Genomic DNA, 19,864 nt, shown 5'->3' on the forward strand with positions numbered 1-19,864 from the left:
ACCAATCCCACCCCCCTTATACACCTCACCCCCCTTTAGCCTACCAACTTTACGTAGATCGGTAGAATGTTTAACGTCTCAACGTTGTCAATAGTGATCCTTTGCTCGATCGCGATAGCTGTTTTTGGTCAATTTACTTCAATTGGGCATCTTTGTTGTCCGTGCCTTATGAACTCGGCCTTTTATTTAACTTCTTTGTGTCAACCCGCAGATCATGAAAAGCAGTATATAAAGACCACCAAGATAGCCGTTAATTTAGAGCGAAAACAACCATCCATCTTAATACCATCTCTATTATCAATATATCATGACTGGACCACTATTCCACAAGCATACTGAATATCACGCATTCATCAATTTGTTGGATGCTTTGTTTGCACAACACCGAGACCGACGTTTTGCACGCTATCAAACGGCCAATGGTGAATACAAGGAACTCACCTATGAGCAATTTGATCGCATCACCACCAACCTAGCATGCCGTTGGCACTCGCAGCTTGCTTCAATTGAGTCAATGGGTTTTATTGCCGATCACTCAATCCATTATCTTGTTGCCATGGTTGCTATCATGAAGCTGCGTCCTGTGTTGATGGCACTTTCTCCACGCAATTCGGAAGCTGCAAACGTCAACTTGTTAACCAAGACCGAATCCAAGTTTGTGATCGCAAGTGAAAAGTACGCTGATATGGCTAAGCGTTGTGCTGCACAAGTCCCAGGTGTCAATTACCACATCATGCCCAATACCTTTGATATCGATTCGCTCATCAACGAACCTCTTGCCGCCAACGAATCCAAGTTGATCAACCGCCAATTTACAGCTGAAGACCAAGAAAAGATTGCCTTGATCATTCACAGGTATGTGTTGTATAACGTGTCTCATCATCAGGGATGCTAACAAGATTGTTTTTGATACATAGCTCGGGTACAACTTCCTTCCCCAAACCTATTCGCTTAAGCAACCGCTATCTTTTCAACTTGGTCCAAGTCATCCCCTATGATGTTAATCAATTGTCACCAGCAAAGGGATTTGGATCCGATGATGTATTTTTGGCTGCCTTCCCATTGTAAGTATCATCGATCATGGATTTAGCATACGCTGACAATATGGCTATTATAGGTTCCACGTCTTTGGTGTCTATACCGCTTTTAGCGCCTTGATGCATGGTGGAAGTACATTATTCTTCGCCAAGATCCCACCCACCCCACACGAGATTGTGTCTGCTATTGAGGAACATGGCGTCACGCTTGCTGGTTTGGTACCAGTTATCTTGGATCAGCTTGCTTTGTATCTCAAGGAGACCGGAAGGTTTGTTCCTTTGCAAAAGTTAAAGTTCATTGAGTAAGTGTAGATGCCCATTGTGTAAGTTTCTTTGTCTTCTAATCATTACCTTGTTTTTATTCAGATATGGTGGTGCACCTCTCAAATACGAAACCGGTGCCTATTTCCATGACAACGGTATCAATGTGCGCAGTGTGTATGGTACCACAGGTATGGCAACGCCCATTAAAAATGATTTTTGAAACATGGTTGCTGACAACAATGCCTTTTTGTTTATTAATCCAGAAATCAGTGCATCCTTCACTGCAAACCACGAGGATGAAAAATATTGGTATACAATGAAACCAGTATCACTCCTTCAAGACTATGTCCTTTGGGAACCTTTTGACGAGAAGCTTGGATTGTACCATCTTGTTCTCAAGGCTGATTCACCTTGTATGGCTACAGGTGTTGGTAATCGTCCCAACGGTGATTATGCTACCAATGACATCTTTGTGGAGGAGCCAGCAAACTCGGGCTATTGGAAGCACTGTGGCAGAAAGGATGATACGCTTGTAATGGAAAACGGCGAGAAGACCAATCCAACACCCATGGAAGCAACCATCTGTGCCTCGCCTATTGTAAAACATTGTACGGTGATTGGTGAAGGTCGTCAATGTACCGCTGCTTTAATCCAACTTGACTTGGAGCAGGCTATTCGCCACAATCCAGAAGGCATGATGGCAGAAGGTAAATACAAAGTCATGTAGCACATTTGATTGATTACTTACCTATGAATGATAACGTATAGTATACAAGGCTGTTGAAGAAGCCAACATGGATGCTCCTGGTCACTCTACGATTATGCCACAAATGGTGCACGTACTTCCCCTTGACAAGCATCTCCCTACCACTGACAAGGGTACCGTAAAGAGAAAGAATGCCATCCAGATCTATGAAGACGCTGTCAATGCCATGTACAAGGCCTTTTTGGAAGGTGGTGCATCATCAAGCGATGGGCAAGATGGTGCCAGTATGACCCTTGAACAAACCCAAGTCTTCCTTGCCAATGCTGCTGCAAGTGTGCTACGTACCAAGGATGCTACCTTTTTTGCCGAGCACAAGGATGATTCATTGTTTGACTATGGTCTTAATTCTTTGCTCTCGATCCAACTTCGAAACCAAATTGCTACCAAGTTTAACAATGTGGCCAACAATTTCCTCTATGAGCACCCTTCTATTGCTGATATGGCGCATACTCTCAAGAATGAAGATGAATTGCAAGCCGACAAGACTGAGGAGCGTTATCAAGAAACCCAACGTTTATTGGAGGCTTACCTTGAGCGTGCAAGTACTGATTTCCCTGAACGTGCTGTTACAAAATCCGTTCCTTCCAAGCATGTGGTATTGTTGACTGGTGCAACCGGTTCGTTGGGTTCGTTTATGTTGCGTGACATGTTGCAATCATCCAACGTGAGCAAAGTGTATTGTTTGGTGCGTGGCAAGCCTGATGCATTGATGGGTCGTTTACGTAAGACGTTTGAGGATCGACGCTTGGATGTATCCCTTTTGGACCAACATGCTGACAAGGTTGAAGCATTGCCCATGAACCTCACTGCCGAGTACTTTGGATGGGGCAAGGACGTTTACGAAAAGTTGCGACAAGAAGTGACCTTGGTGCAAGCCTGTGCCTGGTTATTGGATTTCAATCAACCTGTATCTCACTTTGACAAGGAATGTATTCAAGGCTTATATCGCTTATTGCAGTTTGCATACCGCCCTGTTGATCCCATGCATGTACACGTGGTTTCCAGCATTAGTGCTACAGCTGCTATGAAGACGAAAGAGATCCCTGAGGAGCCTTCTGAACAAGACCCACATGTAACGATGCCCATGGGTTATGCACATTCCAAGTACGTTGTCGAGCATTTGTTCCATTACTTGACCGAGCAAAAGGGATTCCCTTGTATTGTTGAACGCATGGGACAGGTTTGCGGGGATTCGATCAACGCTTCATGGAATACAAGCGAACAGTACCCCCTCATGATGATCGGCGGTGCATGCGAGCTTGGTGCTATGCCCGATTTGCAAACCAATGTTATTGATTGGCTTCCTGTGGATTATGCTGCTCGCAGTATCTTTGATGTCATGATTTCTACCGCTGACAAGGACGCAAGCCATCTCGTCGAGAATCACGAACTTGTATTCCATATTGTCAACCCAACTACTATCACTTGGACGGACGTCCTTAATTCACTCAAGGCTTGTGGTCTCGAATTCAAAACGCTACCACCCAACGAATGGGTTCAGCTATTGAGCAAGCATCAAGAAAACCCTGCTTATCGTCTCATGTCCTTTTATGAAGCCAACTTTAGTGGTCCCTCGATGCAAATGCCTATTTGGCAAACTACCAAGACTGTCAAGACTGCACCTGTTCTCGGAGAAGCTCCTGCTTTTGGTCCAGCTCTTATGCAAAAGCATCTCTCGTATTGGGCTAGCATTGGCTTTTATAAAAACACCCATCAATAGAAGAGATGACAGCTCTCTTTCCCTCTCCATATTGTATACCCTTTTCATCCTCCTCCTCCTCCCTTGCATCCATCCAACGATGATTATAGACAAAATAAATAAACCTTTTTTATATATCTTCCAATGAATTCTAACTGCTGGAAGCTGTAAGCTGTGCTAATTCATCTCGCACAGCCTTTCCTTTCTTGACCTTGTCTACTTGGTTTTCATCCAACTTCTCGCCACGGATCATCTTTTGCTCCAACTCTTCAATTTGTCTTAGCTTCTTTTGCAAAGCCTTGATCTTTCGTTGTTCAGCTGTAGCATCCGATGTGGGCTTAGGTTGGTCACCGTGAGTAGGCTTCTTTTTCTCTGGAGCAGGTGGAGGTGTTGCTGCTTCCTGTTGTCGTCGTGCTGCTGGTGATGCATAACGTTGCAAGTCTTCTAATGGTGTGAATCCAGGTCGTACTTTACGCTCTTTACGATACGATCCATCGGCACGTCGTGATCCTGGAATCCAGCGTTCTTCACCGACAGCAATGATGCCTGAATTTGTCTTTTCCATGGAAGCAAGAACGTTCGCAAGATGGTGGTATTCGGAGAAGAAAAAAAAAGAGAGAAAGAGGATGACATGGAAACCACCCCCACTTGTTTGCTGTATCCTTGACCATTACCGGTTCCTCTTCATCATCATCAAGTATCTTGTATCAATGTCACATGGTAAAATATGATCATATATGAAAAGGGACATGATAGATTAAACGTGGCATTTAGTATCCAAGGAATTCCGAAAACGGCCAAGGGTCGAGGCGACCACAAGTATATAAAGAGAGCGAATCCCCCCAGACATTACTCGAGTGTTGTTGCCAAATGTTTCAACGCGTGTAACCGGCTGCTAGTCTAGTTCTCCGATGAAATTGGATAGTGTGATGCGAATGGCGGCTATTGCCCAAAAACCAACATTATTTCATGTGCCTTACTCAACAACAATATCATCATCTTCCTCCTTCTTCTTTTTCTCTCTCCTCCCTTCTCATCCTCATCCTCACCCTCCTACTATCATGGTATCTCCCATAAGAATAAAGCGTTTCAACAAGTCTGCCCTTGCACGTTCCAAGTTTGGTTACAAGACGAGTGCCAAAGATTCTACTACTACCACGACGACTGCTGGAGAGCGTAATCGTATCTCACTCAGGAAGAGTCAAATTGCCGATCCCGTCAAAAAGAAGAGAAAGGAACCCACTACCGGTATCCCACCACGGCTATGGGGTCATCTTGTCCCTCCCATGCCTCTTATCACTTCTACTATCTACCGGCACTATGCAAAGGGTAAGTAACACGAAAACAAGTCTCTTTTATCATCATTGTCCTAATGACAACACTTTTTTAGGACCTCCTGCACCATCATGGTCGTTGACTTTTGATATCACCATTGCCATTATCACTGATTTCTTACGACGTTCGAGTAACAAGACCGTGGAGGACTTGCAAGCCTTGACAACAAGTAAGGGGCTTCCAGTGCCATCTGACATGGCCCGGGAAAAAGTCTACGTACCACAAGATTTTCGTATCCAAGCAGGCAAACATCTTGGTGCATTGCTTACGCCTGAGGATGAACTTAACATTGGTTGGGACTGGAGGTCCGATTATAAGCGCTCATTCGAGTTGAGAGGTGAATGGCTCTACGCCAAAAAGAATAACAAGCAGCAACAACAACGACCCAAAAGAACCATTTTTTACATTCATGGTGGTGCCTATTATCTTGGTTCATACAAGATTTATCGTCAGCTATCATCCAAACTTGCCAAGGTATGTTGTGTATATATAAACTATGTTGGTAAATTAACATGCATTGATGTGTGTGTGTATAATAGTTGTCCGACGCCAGCGTATTTGCCTTTAATTACCGCCTTGCACCCCAACATCCATTCCCAGCAGCTGTTGAGGACGTACTTGCAGCCTACTTGTACTTGATTGACCCACCTTCAGACTCTGGTGCCATGCCTGTGGACCCAAAGGATATCGTGATTGCAGGCGATTCGGCAGGTGGTGGACTAACATTTGCACTACTTTTGGCTATTCGGGATGCAGGACTCCCTGTCCCTGCAGGTGCCATGACATTATCCCCATGGTAAGTTAAATATGGTAACATGTTATTTCCTCCTTTTCGACTATTTTTGCTCACATGGTGGACCAACCTTGCATAGGGTTGATTTGACGCATTCTTTCCCATCCATCATCCATAATCTTCAAACCGATTTTCTTCCACCCATTGGTTTCAAACATGCACATTCGGAAGCATTGGATTATACATTGCTGCCACAAAACGAAGAGACACGTTCAAATTTGGAGAACAATCACCATGACAACAAAGATACACGAGATAAAGACCTTGAACGCATCCAATTTTATGCTGGCAACGAGGTACTGAAACATCCATGGGTGAGCCCAGTATTCGATCCCCATCATTTGCGTGGTCTACCACCCTTACTTATCCAAACCGGCACCTCCGAACGACTCCATGATGAAGCAGTGTATACAGCCTTACAAGCAAGTAGCCATTTTAATGGAGATGATGATTCGTCATTTGCACCAACATCAGTGAAACTCGAAATGTTTGTGGATCAGCCGCATGTGTTCCAAATCATTCTTCCCACGCGTTCCTCTGTTGCTGCCATTGAACGTCTATGTAATTTCGCCAAAAGTATTACTCCGGATAACAAGGACAACGTGAAACATGATGATGATGACTACCATGATAATCTTTCAGTCAGCACGATTTCACCTCGTGGTCATGAATCTAATTCGACTGAAGAATTACTCGCATCTTTTGCGGATGGTACCAAATGGAATGAATGGAAGCGGCGACTGGCTCGTCCCTCTTTACGTGATAGATTAGAAGAGGTTGAAAACGCTGTATCACAACTTTTGCATAAAGAGCATTAATTGGCGTCACCATGTATATTATATGATGATAATTGAGCTATACGTATACAACGAGCTTTATTGGATTGTGCGTTGGATTTTGATACACGATACATAAAGAAGGGGAAATGACTTGAATGGATGTTCCTGCACGACGTGTAGTTTGGCAAGGTCAATGTTGAGTTCGCCTGGGCGAACAGCGTTGCCATTGAGACACCGCCATAAAGTAAATCGGGATTGGGCGGGGCAACCACGCTCTTTATCTTCTCTCTCTCTCTCTATTACGCTTGCCCGCTCTACTGACACGTATCGACATGACTGATGCTGTGATTTCACAGCTCAAACTCGATCTCTTGAGCTCTGACAGTATGCTATTCGACTTCATTTTCAATATCCCTTGATCCTCATCGGCATTCCATAGGCCAAGTCAATGAGCTACGTCAAAATCTACGCAGGTTGAACGACGATTGTTTGGAGTTGACACTCAAGAACCAACGTCTAAGCAGTACGGAAGAAACGTACAAGGTAAGATACCTTTATAGTTTATCTACTGGATCATGGTTCTTACAAGTTAATTGATAGATGCAAATATGCGAGCTTGAGGCGCGTGTTTCTACTTGTCGTGAACGAGAGAGCAATTGTCGACAGCAGGTTTTGACTTTGGAGCAACAAAAACTTGAATTACAACGATCCAAGGTAATAAAGAACGGATCCTTTTGTTGTATGGATGATGAAAACTTATAGTTGTTATAGTACCAACTTCAACAAGAATATCTCGAACTCAAGTCAGCATACAAGGGATCAGAACAACAGCTCCAGACTGCTCATCATACGCTTGAAAAAGAGCTCGCCGATAGTAAAGCTCTCGCTCATGCAGCCAATGAATCAGCAAAAACGTTACAGCTACGATGTGATCAACTTGAGATGGATCGACGTGAAGCTATCAAAGCACAGCAGGACACTGCCGCATTGTTTGAACGACAACAAAAGCAGTACGAAGAGCACCTTGAGAATGCTAGGAAAACAGCATCCGAAGCAAAGGAATCTGCATCACGTATCACTGAGGAGAACGTTTCCTTGAAACAACAACTCGAAGAATGTCAACAACAGCTCCAAACAGCCAATGCACGTGCCGCCGAGTTTTCCGCCATCAACAGCAAACATATAGCAGAGCTACCTCAGGATAAAGATGCACTTTATGCACATGCGATCGAACTTCGAGATGCCAACAATAGTATCACCAAGCAACGGGATGATTTACAACGCCTGGTCGAGAAATTATCTCGTGACGTACATGATCATGAATTGGCTTATCACAAGCTCAAGGTTGTCAATCAACAATTACGTGATGAGCAACATGAGATGAGAGATCAAATCGCCAAAGCTGATGAAAATACCCAACAACAAATCCGCAAGGTAGTACTACTACTGCTCATGGCCAATGCTGAAGCTGACAACATTTGATTATAGTTGGATGATACACGACAACGAATGAATCATATGATGGATGAGAATCAAAAGTTGCAGACTTCGCTCACAATTGCCAACAATCGACTAAGCGAGCTGATTCAAGCCGATGGATCACAAGAAGGAGATGATTCTTCATTCAAGAATGTCACTGAGCTTTTACAACGCAACCAGGATCTCACTCGCAAAGTGCAGCAATTGTCACAAGATTTGAATGACAAGTCCATTTTGCTTACTCAGACCCGAGAGAAGAACGCTGAGACAGAAAAAGAATATGCAAAGTCAATGGTGGAAGCACGTAATGCTCTTACGCAGTTGAATGAAAACGTGATCCATCTTGAAGAACAGTAAGTAGTGGCAGCGAACCTTTACAGCAAAAGTATTCATTATACTCTTTTACAGGCTCAAGGTGGTTACCAAAGAAAAGGAAGCTTATCAAATGCTCTTCCGAGATACCAATCGACCACCATCGCAACCAGAGACAACTCAGGAACCAGCTCAAATCGATTCCTCCAATGATAATGAGAAACCTTCGGCTTCATCGTCATTAGCAGCTGACAACAATGCAGCCACAATAACAACAACCACCACCCTTGTTACAGCAACATCTTCCACCAATGAATCGAATGAAGAGATAACGCAACTCAAGAATGAATTGGAAGAGCTACGATCACAATTAAAGAGTGCACAAGCAGCAGCGGATGCCGCCAAGGAAGAACTCACTAAGCTTGAAGAGGATCGTGATCGTTACAAGGGCTTTTACAATGTCCTTTTGTCATCCAAAGATTTCAACCTGTCCGAAGTGGAGCGAATCAGTAAACGCAAAGCCGAGCTTGAGCAGATTGTGCAGCGATACGAGCAATCTTTAAATAAGACGAGCAATGATTTATTCTCACAGCAACAAACGACTGAGAAACTTCGTGTTGAGATATCGACGATCAAATCCGAACTTGGATACAAGCAAAAGCAATATGAGCAGTGTCTTGCTGACAAGGATTCAATCAAGTTCCATCACGACAAGTTGCTCAAGCTGCTTGTGGATCGTGCAGCTGATAAGGAATTGAATACGAATCTATGCGATGCCTATATCAACAATCTCAAAGCCCATGCAAAGGTGCAAGAGGACGAGTTGACGAACTTGCGTAGCCAGCTTGAATCAGCACAGAGCCAAGTGAAACAAAAGGAGGAGGAACACGGCAAAATGGTTGAGCTACAGAGCGAATTGGATAAAGTACAAAAGGAGATGACCCAATTGCAACAAACGCTAGCAACGACTGTGGAACAGAAGACATTGTTGGAGACTCAATTGGCGGCCAAAGAAAAGGAAGGTGGCGATGAAGAAGCAACGGCGCAACGTGAGAAGCTCTTTAAGGACTTGGATGCGGCACAAAAGGAAATCCTTGATCTCAAGAGCCGTTTGGCTGATTATGAAAAGCAGCTACAAGAGAGCAAAGACGCAATGGCCAAAGCAAAAGAGGAGCATGAGCTATTTATCCAAAAGACAGAGGAACGCGTATCGACTTTTGAGAAGCGATTGGAGGAGCAAAATACCCGTGTCAAGGAACTTGATGTTAGAGAAGATGAGTTGCGACAAGCCAAGGAAGAAAAGGCCAAAGCAGAGATTGCATGGAATGGAGAAAAGAGCAACATGTCAGCTGAGCTTGAACGTTTGCAGTACAAGATCAAAGAAATGGAAGATGAGGCGTTGCAGCTGAGAGAGACTATCAAGGTCAAAGAAGATTGGGCCAAGGAGTTATCAGACGAGCATGAAAAGGAGGCACAACACAAAGAAAAGATGGCTCAAGTGGAGAATGAGAACAAGCGTTTATTGGAAGAAGAACAACAAAAGCTGTCAGTAGCTGAGAACCAATTCAAGCTTGCACAAGAATCATGGTCAAAGGAGAAAGAGCATTTGGAAGCATCCTCTAAAAAGCTCCAAGAAGAGTAAGTGAAAAACATCATTACTTTTTTGTGACAATGAAGATGAACATAGGATATCTTTTTCCTTTAGACTTGAGCTAGTACGCAACGAGTACAATCACCTTTTGGACAAATTAAGCACCACCGATGCTGTACAACAATCCACAGAGCAAGAGCTGCAAGCTGTTTTAACGTCGTTGCGTCTCAAGAACGAAGGTGTCGAGCGTCAGCTGAACAACATGACCATCCAGTATCAGCAGGCTCTTGGTGATTTACAATATACCCAGATACAACTTGCGAACGCCAGAAGCCAGCTTGAGAGTTTACGTGGCGACAATGAAAACGCCAAGACACAACACAATGAAGAGCTACACAAGGTGCAAAATGAACTTGGCGTTTATCAAGAACAATATGCACAGCAGCGTACTCGGATATCCAAATTCCAGCAACTTATCATGACTCTCAAGAAGGATATCGCTGCAAAGGAGAAATCTGCCACTGATGTAAGTCCACACCTATAGTGATCATGGATCGTTGCTCATAGTTGTAAATGCCATAGGCCAAACAATTAGCGACTGAAAAGGAAGAAGCTGAAAAGAAGATCAAAGAGGCTGAAGCCAAGATTGCTCAGATGGAGAAGGAAGCGGATACGGATAAGAGCAAGCTCAAGAGCGAATTGGATCAAAAGATTGCGCAAGTGGAAGAGGAAAAGAAGCAGCTCAAGGCGGATTTGGATATGAAGATTGCCCAATTGGAAGAGGAAAAGAAAAAGCTTGAAGAGGAGGTTACAAAGAAGGCATCAGAAACAGGGGAGGAACAAGCCAAGCTCACAGCTGAAAACCAAAAGATCAAGCAGACTGTAAGTCAACAACATTGGGTGACAATAAGCAAAAAGTGTGCTAATGAAAACGCTATTTAGGCACTTCGATTCCAAACTATTATTGGCAATCTCAAGAAGCAGTTGGCTGCAAAGGAGCAAGAGCTGGAAGCTGTCAAGAGCGAAGCTGCCAAGGCCAAGGAGGAATCATCTAATAATGGTGCCAATGCAGCTGTGTCAAAGGATGAGCCTACCAAACCAGAGGAAGTTACCAGTGAACAACCTAAGGCAGAGGAATCAAAAGCTGAGGAAACACCTAAGTCTGAGGAAGCACCTAAGCCTGAGGAAGCACCTAAGCCTGAGGAGACCAAAGCTGAGGAGTCTAAGGCTGATGAAGAAAGCAAACCTGATGATCCCATGGAGACGGAGCCGAAACCAGAGCCATCTAATGCGACAGCAACTGAATCGGATCCCGTTGGAGCAACTCAAAGTGATGGAACAGAAGCTTTGAAAGACCAAACGGCTGAAATACAAAAGCTGATGGATGAGAAAAAGGCCATGGAAGATGCGTTGGCAAAGGTTACGCGAGAAAAGAGCGAGGTCGAAGAGATGTTGAAAAAGGCGCAAGAAGGATCAGAGGATAACAAGAATTCAGAAGCTGTTGAAGAATGGAAGGTAGGTCAACCCAATATTGTAATCCCATCATTAGCTTACGTTGGAATTCTTTTAGAAAAAGTATAGCACTCTTTTCCAACGAGCTAAGGAGATTGCCAGTCAAAAGGTATGTAATCATCAAATATGAGATCCAATTCCAAGTTGTTAACGTGTTTATAGAATAAGAGTGCTGAGGAGCTCAAGACGGCCCAGCAGCAAATCGAGCAGCTCAAAAAGGAGATCGAGGAACTTAAGCAACAAATCACCAAGCATAAGGAGGAAGCTGAGAAGGCACAGCAAGAGCTTGAAAAGTGCAAAAAGGAAATGGAAGAGAAACAAAAGCAACATGAACTGGAGGAGAGGAGGACCAAGCTCAAGGAGTCATATTCTAGCAAGAGAATTGAAAAGTTAACGCAAGAGATCCAAGAATTGAAGAGTGGTGTAAAACGAACCCATGATCAGATTGAGGGTGGTGAACAGCCATCTTCTGAAGAATCTCCCAATAAAAAATGATTGAATCATTGATGCATAATACACCCATCATAAAGAATGTCATTGTGATATGTGGAGATGTAAATAGATGAATAAAGCAATGAAACAAAGAACCACTGATCCGGGAGATGCTCATTTTTAAGTGTGTGATACATACAAGCTATTAGGGTGTATAGGACCTCATCTATGAGCAACCCGTTGCCTGTTGTATCATTATAAGAAAAGAAGGTTGCAGGTTTGTGATACCAATCATGCTGGGCGGTGAAATTCGGGTTTGGGGAGGAAGGCGATATGCTGTTGCTCTTTGTTCATACCCTGCCACTTTCTCTCTTTAAGCTCTTTCACGAGTAGCAATCCGCCATGTTTGATACCCCACGAGTGGTAATTTACAAGTCCTTCTTACTCAATGCACCTTTATTAACATACGCATCTGCAGGCCAATTTATATAACGAGCTCATGCTGCTAAAGGCTGTTGAACTCAAGGGCTTGATCCGTGATCTCAGGTTACGATTTGGCAATGGCGTCCGTCCTGCTACTCGCAAGGCCGATATGTGCGATAATATTACAGCTTTTTTGTTGGCTCAGACAAACGTTCAACCTATTGTTGATGTTATCAATGGTTATATGCCATCCGGGTAAGCTTCTTTGTGGTGGTGGTGATGATGGTGGGCTATATGTGAACGAGTTCTCATACGTTGATCTAGTCATCATTTTATCGTTGATGAACGCAATTTTGTCATGCCAGCACGCCGAGGACCCTTTGCTAGTACCAGAACAGCCATCCCTCAAGCACATTCAAGCGTTCCTACTGCTACTCCTGCCCCCACTGCTTCTGCTGCTTCTGCTGCTGCTGCTGCGACAACATCAATGATCACCAATCCAAGTTTCAAATCGACTCCATTTTATTCACCCGTTCAACGATTGGCTGGACCAGTTATTTGCCCTATTGGTAAGCAAGGTGAAATGTGTTGTCAGGTACTCGTGATATATTGACCATCCTCCTATGGTTATCAGCTACACAAACGTGTTCCATGAGGACACTAGTATTTACGTTGGATATTGGCAATTTGAATGATCATGAAGTACGCGTGTTCTGTGCGGCAGCCATGAGTCCAGCCCCGTCCCTCATTGAATTCCCTCAAGTGGCAGAGATACATATCAACGGCACCACGGGTAATATTACTGCACAAGTAAGTTTAATGAGCGCAGGAGTATGGCAAATATTAACAAAGCATATGAATAGCAATTGAGAGGGATTAAGAATACACCAGGAACGGTCCATGCGGCCAATGTCACACGCTGGATGAATCAAGGCTCGAATCAAGTTCAGCTGATCTATGCAAAGACTGAAAAGGTAAACACTCAAGATGATGCCATATGAGATGCGGATATGCTAATAGGGGCTATTAGCAATATGTGGCAACGGCCGAGCTTGTAAAAGTACATCCTGTGGAAGAGTTGGTTCAGCAAATGATTGAGCATCGATCAGTATCCAAAGATGACATCTTGGCAAGTTGTAAGTGAATGATTTCTATGGGGGTAGGTTTTACATGGACATCAATCTCGCTAACACAACACTGATAGTTCGAGAACAACAAGCCAATGCCGATATACAACTTCAATTCGAGACTCTTTCTCTCAAATGCCCTGTAAGCACCACGTTACCTGTTTTTTATTCAAGCATTATCTGACATCCCTCTTTTATATATATAGCTCTCATGTTCACGTATCACTTTACCATGTCGTTCAAGGAATTGTCGTCATGCACAGTGCTTTGATGGTGTAGCATACATGAGAATGAACGAGCAGACGCCCACTTGGAAATGCCCCGTTTGCAATTGCCCAATACCATATGAAGATTTGATTGTGGATGGTTTCTTTGCGGATCTTTTGGCCAATTCTTCTGATAGCATTCAAAGCGTTCGTATCAATCCAAGTGGTGAATTACAACATGAATTTACAGTAAGGGAGGAAGAGTCAGATGGCGACGCATACGAAGATGAGCAAGAACAACCATCATCATCATCAGCACCAGCTTTATCATCATCGGGTGGTGGTCCTACGGAACAATCCTTACCTACGACTACAACTACTACAACTACAACTACCACACCTACTATCCCTTCCAATAATAACAGCAACAGACCGGTCGTCATGGTGGATTTGACCTTGAGTGATCACGAATAGCATTCATCAACAGCATTGTATATTTTAGAAAAGTATTCATTGTACATAGAATAAGACTTGTATTTGCACACACACGCACACACATATAATAATCTTGATTCAGTCTGCAAAAGAAGGAAATATCATGCGGGTGGTTTTGGAACACGGGTGTTTTTTTCGTTTCTATTCCCTTGGACTCGATTCATGCTCATTACGTAGAGATCATGAGCTCCAACGACGATGACATTGCACAGCGAACACTTGCTGCTAAAAGAGAAGCCGAGAAGCTTAAAGAAAAGATCAAGCGGAAAAAGGAGTCGCTGGCCGACACCACATGTAAGCGAGAGCTATCCCTCTCTCTATTGTATAAAAAAGAAAAAGCTGACGATGATGAGCCGGCCCTTTAAAACAGTGCCTCAGAAGGCTCAACAAGTTGAAGCGTTGCCAAGGTTAACGATGAAGGTGCGAAGAACGCTCAAGGGTCATCTTGCAAAGATTTATGCCATGTCTTGGGCAGCCGATAAGCGACATCTTGTATCCGCTTCACAGGATGGCAAGTTACTTGTTTGGGATGCGTATACCACACACAAGTTGTATGCAATACCATTGAGATCTTCATGGGTGATGACATGTGCCTATTCCCCCTCGGGTCGCTATGTAGCTTCAGGTGGCCTTGACAACATGTGCTCCATTTACAACTTGCAAACACGTGATGGCCCAACGCGACCTGCTCGTGAACTTGTTGCCCATTCGGGTTATCTTAGCTGTTGTCGATTCCGAAATGATCAACAAATTCTTACATCGAGTGGTGATACGACGTGTCTCTTGTGGGATATTGATGCAGGACAAAAGATTGCAGAGTTTGCCGATCATACGGGTGATGTAATGAGGTACCAATGCATCTCACGTGGGAGGGAGGGACATGGGGAGGGTTGTATTTTTTCCACTTTTATATATGACTGAACGGTTTGTGCCATAGTTTATCTATATCGCCTAATCCCAACATCTTTTGCTCAGGTGCTTGCGATGCAACAGCCAAAGTATGGGATATACGAGCAAACAAGTGTGTACAGTCATTCAGTGGTCATGAATCCGATGTCAATGCGGTTCAATTCTTTCCAAACGGTCAAGCTGTATCAACCGCTTCTGACGATTCAACATGCCGTTTGTTTGACCTTCGTGCCGATTGCGAACTTGCTGTTTATACCCATGAATCAATCCTTTGTGGTATCACATCCATCGATTTCTCCATTTCGGGTCGTTTACTCTTTGGCGGTTATGATGATTACAATTGCAATGTTTGGGATACGCTCAAGGGTGAACGAGTGGGTGTTCTTGCAGCACACGAAAATAGAGTTTCTTGTCTTGGGGTTTCCAGTGATGGCATGGCTCTTTGTACGGGCAGCTGGGATCATCTACTAAAGGTAACAACATGCACTCGCAATTATACAGCGTATTGATCCATGAAATAGGTGTGGGCATAACGAGACACATCATTTCCTTTCTTTCTTTTCTGTAAATATACTACGCTTTATACCTCTCTTTTTGATATAGATAACTACTTTATAATGGATAAACACTAATATGAAGCGCGTTTATTTGAAATGACCAGCACTATTCTTTAAACATGGGATGTGGAACTGCTATTAGCAGCAGAAGTGATATAAGAATGAAGTCCATGAGGGCTCGTGGATGCATTGACGGGAATACTATTGACGGCTGCAGATGATGATGATGGTGGTGGCGGTGGTACTACGGATGACGATGAAGTGGATGCACGTGGTGTAGGTGATTCGTATCCAGCATAAGAAGGACCCCTTGAAATGGCTACTGAACCATTGAGCGTTGAATGGGATAAAAGTGTCGATGCAACAGTGGGTGGAGGATAAGGTCGTGTATTCATGATGGATGACTTGTACGAGGAAGAAAGGGAAAGCGATGATTGATCGGTGAAGGCCATGTTGGCAACATCTACATTCGTGCATTGAGAATTAGCAACGAGGGAGAGAGAGAAGGATAATGGTTCATTTACTTTACCTTTAAGATGATCTTGTACTGCAAAGGAATACGCATAATCTGCAGCGGTAAATTGTTGGTTGTTTTCAAGATCTACATTGCATCCTTCAGACTAGCAAGATGAGGTGTTAGTGATATTATAGAGGTTGGGGGTGTTTTATCCAAACTTACCACCAATAATTCCATCACAGTGCTATGACCCCACGCCGACGCATGATGCAACGCCGAATTTCCTTCATTGTCAACATGGTCAATATCCGCTGAAATCGAAAGTAGATACTATGGGCAATGGATGTAAGTATCTGGGTGATGGTTCTTTGTTGATGCATGAATGAACTTACGCTGACAAGTGCTGCATTGCCATTTTTGGCTGCATAAAGTAGTGCTGTCCACCCATTTTTGCTGATCGCATGAATGCATTCAGGATATCGAGAAACATAGCTGTAAAAGATCTAAATAGATATCAGCGGCGGTATTAAGGGTCGTCGTCTCGCTGCCGATTTACCTCTACGTGATTGTACATGGCTGCAATCATCAACACGGTGATACCATCGTGATCCTACTCCATGTTAGCTAAAGCTTATTTATCCCCTCCCCCCATACCCTCTCTTTGATACATACCACAGATATCACTTCTTCCTCATGCCCCATCTCTAGTAGCAAATCGACCAAATCCACATGTCCATATCGTGCTGCATACATGAGAGTCGTGCTATTGAACAAGGCTTAGTAACGACGTCTTGTCGAACAACAGCATGTATTCACGTACTATCCAGTCTCAGGATCCGGGTTCTGTATATTTGGCACCTTCTTCAATAGTCGTTTTACAGCAGCAATGTTGCCATCTAAGCAAGAGGAGACGGTGAGCGATGCATAAATGGCGAACGATGCAGTGTTGGAAGAAACCTTTTGCTGCCTTTTGCAATCGAATGGAAGGACTTTCCCGCACAATGCCATGCCGTCGAATGTCGAAAAAAGAGCCAAGGTTGTTCTTGTGTAGATCTGTTGTGGAGGCGATGGTGGTGCCTGGAAATGCCATTGGTATAAAATAGTAGAAGGAACACCAGGCGAAGCTTGTCCTCCTGTCAGCAGGTTCAAAAATCATCGCTCCTCGCACGTGCCCCCGATTGAATAGATACTCTCGATCCTCCCCATCTTCAATATCATGTACGCTATGTTACATTAAAGCATCTTCTTGTCATTGTTGACCGATAACGCACTTTATGCTTGGCTATTGCCATAATATTTATATCGAACGCGGATGATGAGAGTTTCGAGGTACAAAAATGGTAGGGACACAAAGGATTTATAGTGTATCTAGTTATGTATCCTTGGTGATTGTGGCCATTTGAGGTTTATAGTCTCTATCGTCACGCTATTGACAAGCAATGAAATCAATCATCCATCTCTCAATAAAAGCCGCCATTTGCACCACACATTGTCCTTGTTCATCAGCACACATGGATTACATTTACAATGGATGCTTTCTCATATGGATTATCTGATGCAGAAAAAGGGCTCAACATTCATGATTACGTATACACGTGTGTTATGATCATGCAACGCGCTGTATGTAAACCCCATGCATGCCACGAAGGAACAAAGTCATGCAGGCACTGGGTTTTTCTAGTAGTCGATATGGCATACTGTTATGGTCAAAAAACGTAGCATTTTTGGCTACCTCATGATTGGAGAGCACATTCTTAGCAATAATAGCTGTATGCACGATTTTCACTCTGACTATAAAGTTGGTCTGGAATCATCATTTTTTCCTTCTTTTACGTATCATAACTATGAAAGCTCCTATCCTTGCAGCACTGCTACTTCTTGTTCAAGGCCATAATGCTGCTGCATTAAATCCTGTACAACAACAAGATGTACAGCATAAATGTCCTCTATCCAAAACAGGCAATAGTCAATTGAGTGCTATTGTAAGCGAACAAGCAACGACCCAAGCTATTGCAACTCACCATAGATGTATGTAGCTTTCTCACTTTTCAGGTATATTCCTAGGAGACTATACGAGCAATGGAGGCTTTTTCCCTGGTCCCTTGGCAATTGGTGGCGACTATCATACAAACACCACGATGCTTGATTCAAGCCGCCATGTGGATTGTACGGCATCATCCATCACCAACAACAATGTTTTGAGCTATGGCCTGGTGGTCAACGGAAACCTCTACAGCAACCGAATCGATCTTACTGGCAATGCATTTATTGGTGAAGGCGACATTGCTGGAAGTGTCAAACCTCAACCACAAGGAGGATTCTGTGATCAGATGTATTTTGGCAACAGCAGCCCCTTGGATTTTGATGCTGTCGAGTCATCGCTGCGTCGTGCATCTCAAGCACTTGCTATGCTCAAACCAGATATGCGCTTCAAAGAACACCTTATTACACAATTGGATACACCCGAAAATCCACTTTACAACGTGCTTACATTTGATACATGCCGTGATTGCTCTTTTTGGGGACAAGAGTCATTGTCGGATCCAAGCGGGCTCTTGTTTTCAGGACCTACAGGCTCTCTCAAAGAAACACCTAGCGGTACGGTTGTTTTAAATGTAAGCCAAAAAGCCCTTATCATTCATTACCTTGTAGTTTGGACTAACAAAAAATTTATGTAGATACCGGTGGCTCATGGCAGCACTCTCACTATTGATGCCGACATGCCAACCTATGGCTTTAATCCGTGCAATACCATTTTCAACTTTTATCCCGTCTCGGAGGCTGATGGCCAATACCTACCTGATGGTGAATTCACCATTGATAGAAGAACAGTGGGCCAATTAGAAGGTTTGATCTTGGCTCCTAGAGGTTTGTAATACCACTTTTTACTCTTTAGAAACATTGGGAACTGAGAGATGGTGATGTAGGTCATATACGTGAAGCAAGCCATGGAAATTTTGCGGGTGCTATTTATGCACTTGATTATACATCGGTTCAACCTCATGGAGGTGCAGGTCTTCGTGATTTCTTTTCTACCACAGGTGCTTGTGCAGCATACAGTGGTTGTTTTCCGATAGTAGAGCAACTGGTAAAATGATGATTTAATGGGATGTCGATATTCAACTAAGGTGGGATCATCTTTTAGCAAAGTCCTTCTCAGCTGGAAAAGCGCCAAGATGATGATGCAGTGGAAACATCGACAACGACAACGACGTTGACTATCACGCCTGAGAGCATTACCAATACAGAGACACAAATCCTTACAGAAACAATTGAGATAACAAGCAACCATGAGGTGGTAAGCACGGCGACCTTGCTCTATACTACGGTACGCACACACACCGATCGCAGCACATACACTGATTTCAACACGATCTTTTCGACCCCGTCACCGGTGACATCCACACACGAAGTTTGGACAACCGAAACGGTGATGGGAACTGAACCTGATGTCCACTATGTTACTGTTTATGTGCGTCCTGAAGGTGATGGTGATGGGGGTCTTCCTGGCGAGGACAATGGTGGTAATTACCGCCATAATAAGCATCATGATCATCATCACAAACACAAGGATTACTATAAAAAAGGTGATCATGGACATCACAAACACAAGTATCACTATGAGATGGGCGTATACGAATAGATCGATCGATACAAATACAAACATGATAATAGTGCTAATGCTTATTCA

At 43.7% G+C, this 19,864-nt stretch overlaps 8 protein-coding genes across 8 annotated transcripts; 6 read left to right on the top strand and 2 right to left on the bottom strand.

Annotated features, from left to right (window-relative positions):
- Positions 1–307: 307 nt before the first annotated feature.
- On the top strand, positions 308–3,787 carry O0I10_010112 (uncharacterized protein; the record flags this gene model as incomplete). Its single annotated transcript, XM_058490095.1, has 6 exons — positions 308–855; positions 918–1,064; positions 1,118–1,339; positions 1,404–1,489; positions 1,565–2,008; positions 2,070–3,787. 6 exons carry the CDS (start codon positions 308–310, stop codon positions 3,785–3,787), a joined length of 3,165 nt encoding a protein of 1,054 aa, XP_058339078.1.
- A 130-nt stretch (positions 3,788–3,917) lies between these two features.
- O0I10_010113 (uncharacterized protein) lies at positions 3,918–4,331 on the bottom strand (the record flags this gene model as incomplete). The annotated part of the gene is made up of 1 exon (XM_058490096.1): positions 3,918–4,331. The coding sequence occupies one exon, from the start codon at positions 4,329–4,331 to the stop codon at positions 3,918–3,920; it is 414 nt and encodes a 137-aa protein (XP_058339079.1).
- A 496-nt stretch (positions 4,332–4,827) lies between these two features.
- On the top strand, positions 4,828–6,712 carry O0I10_010114 (uncharacterized protein; the record flags this gene model as incomplete). Its single annotated transcript, XM_058490097.1, has 4 exons — positions 4,828–5,095; positions 5,157–5,575; positions 5,641–5,897; positions 5,974–6,712. 4 exons carry the CDS (start codon positions 4,828–4,830, stop codon positions 6,710–6,712), a joined length of 1,683 nt encoding a protein of 560 aa, XP_058339080.1.
- A 293-nt stretch (positions 6,713–7,005) lies between these two features.
- On the top strand, positions 7,006–12,062 carry O0I10_010115 (uncharacterized protein; the record flags this gene model as incomplete). Its single annotated transcript, XM_058490098.1, has 11 exons — positions 7,006–7,057; positions 7,113–7,216; positions 7,274–7,387; positions 7,445–8,107; positions 8,162–8,505; positions 8,561–10,102; positions 10,170–10,581; positions 10,638–10,937; positions 10,998–11,570; positions 11,626–11,676; positions 11,730–12,062. 11 exons carry the CDS (start codon positions 7,006–7,008, stop codon positions 12,060–12,062), a joined length of 4,488 nt encoding a protein of 1,495 aa, XP_058339081.1.
- Positions 12,063–12,401: 339 nt separating this feature from the next.
- Positions 12,402–14,229, top strand: O0I10_010116 (uncharacterized protein; the record flags this gene model as incomplete). The annotated part of the gene is made up of 8 exons (XM_058490099.1): positions 12,402–12,422; positions 12,478–12,677; positions 12,747–12,991; positions 13,057–13,232; positions 13,286–13,396; positions 13,453–13,558; positions 13,627–13,691; positions 13,756–14,229. 8 exons carry the CDS (start codon positions 12,402–12,404, stop codon positions 14,227–14,229), a joined length of 1,398 nt encoding a protein of 465 aa, XP_058339082.1.
- A 203-nt stretch (positions 14,230–14,432) lies between these two features.
- O0I10_010117 (guanine nucleotide-binding protein subunit beta) lies at positions 14,433–15,668 on the top strand (the record flags this gene model as incomplete). The annotated part of the gene is made up of 3 exons (XM_058490100.1): positions 14,433–14,544; positions 14,621–15,098; positions 15,188–15,668. 3 exons carry the CDS (start codon positions 14,433–14,435, stop codon positions 15,666–15,668), a joined length of 1,071 nt encoding a protein of 356 aa, XP_058339083.1.
- Positions 15,669–15,829: 161 nt separating this feature from the next.
- Positions 15,830–17,263, bottom strand: O0I10_010118 (uncharacterized protein; the record flags this gene model as incomplete). Its single annotated transcript, XM_058490101.1, has 8 exons — positions 15,830–16,179; positions 16,246–16,336; positions 16,396–16,503; positions 16,566–16,676; positions 16,730–16,783; positions 16,846–16,936; positions 16,994–17,069; positions 17,131–17,263. 8 exons carry the CDS (start codon positions 17,261–17,263, stop codon positions 15,830–15,832), a joined length of 1,014 nt encoding a protein of 337 aa, XP_058339084.1.
- A 754-nt stretch (positions 17,264–18,017) lies between these two features.
- O0I10_010119 (uncharacterized protein) lies at positions 18,018–19,816 on the top strand (the record flags this gene model as incomplete). Its single annotated transcript, XM_058490102.1, has 5 exons — positions 18,018–18,155; positions 18,210–18,788; positions 18,852–19,041; positions 19,101–19,261; positions 19,319–19,816. 5 exons carry the CDS (start codon positions 18,018–18,020, stop codon positions 19,814–19,816), a joined length of 1,566 nt encoding a protein of 521 aa, XP_058339085.1.
- Between the last annotated feature and the right edge of the window lie 48 nt (positions 19,817–19,864).

The sequence above is a fragment of the Lichtheimia ornata genome (assembly GCF_029851405.1).
Source record: "Lichtheimia ornata isolate CBS 291.66 chromosome Unknown scaffold00065, whole genome shotgun sequence".
Taxonomy (NCBI): Eukaryota; Fungi; Mucoromycota; class Mucoromycetes; order Mucorales; family Lichtheimiaceae; genus Lichtheimia; species Lichtheimia ornata.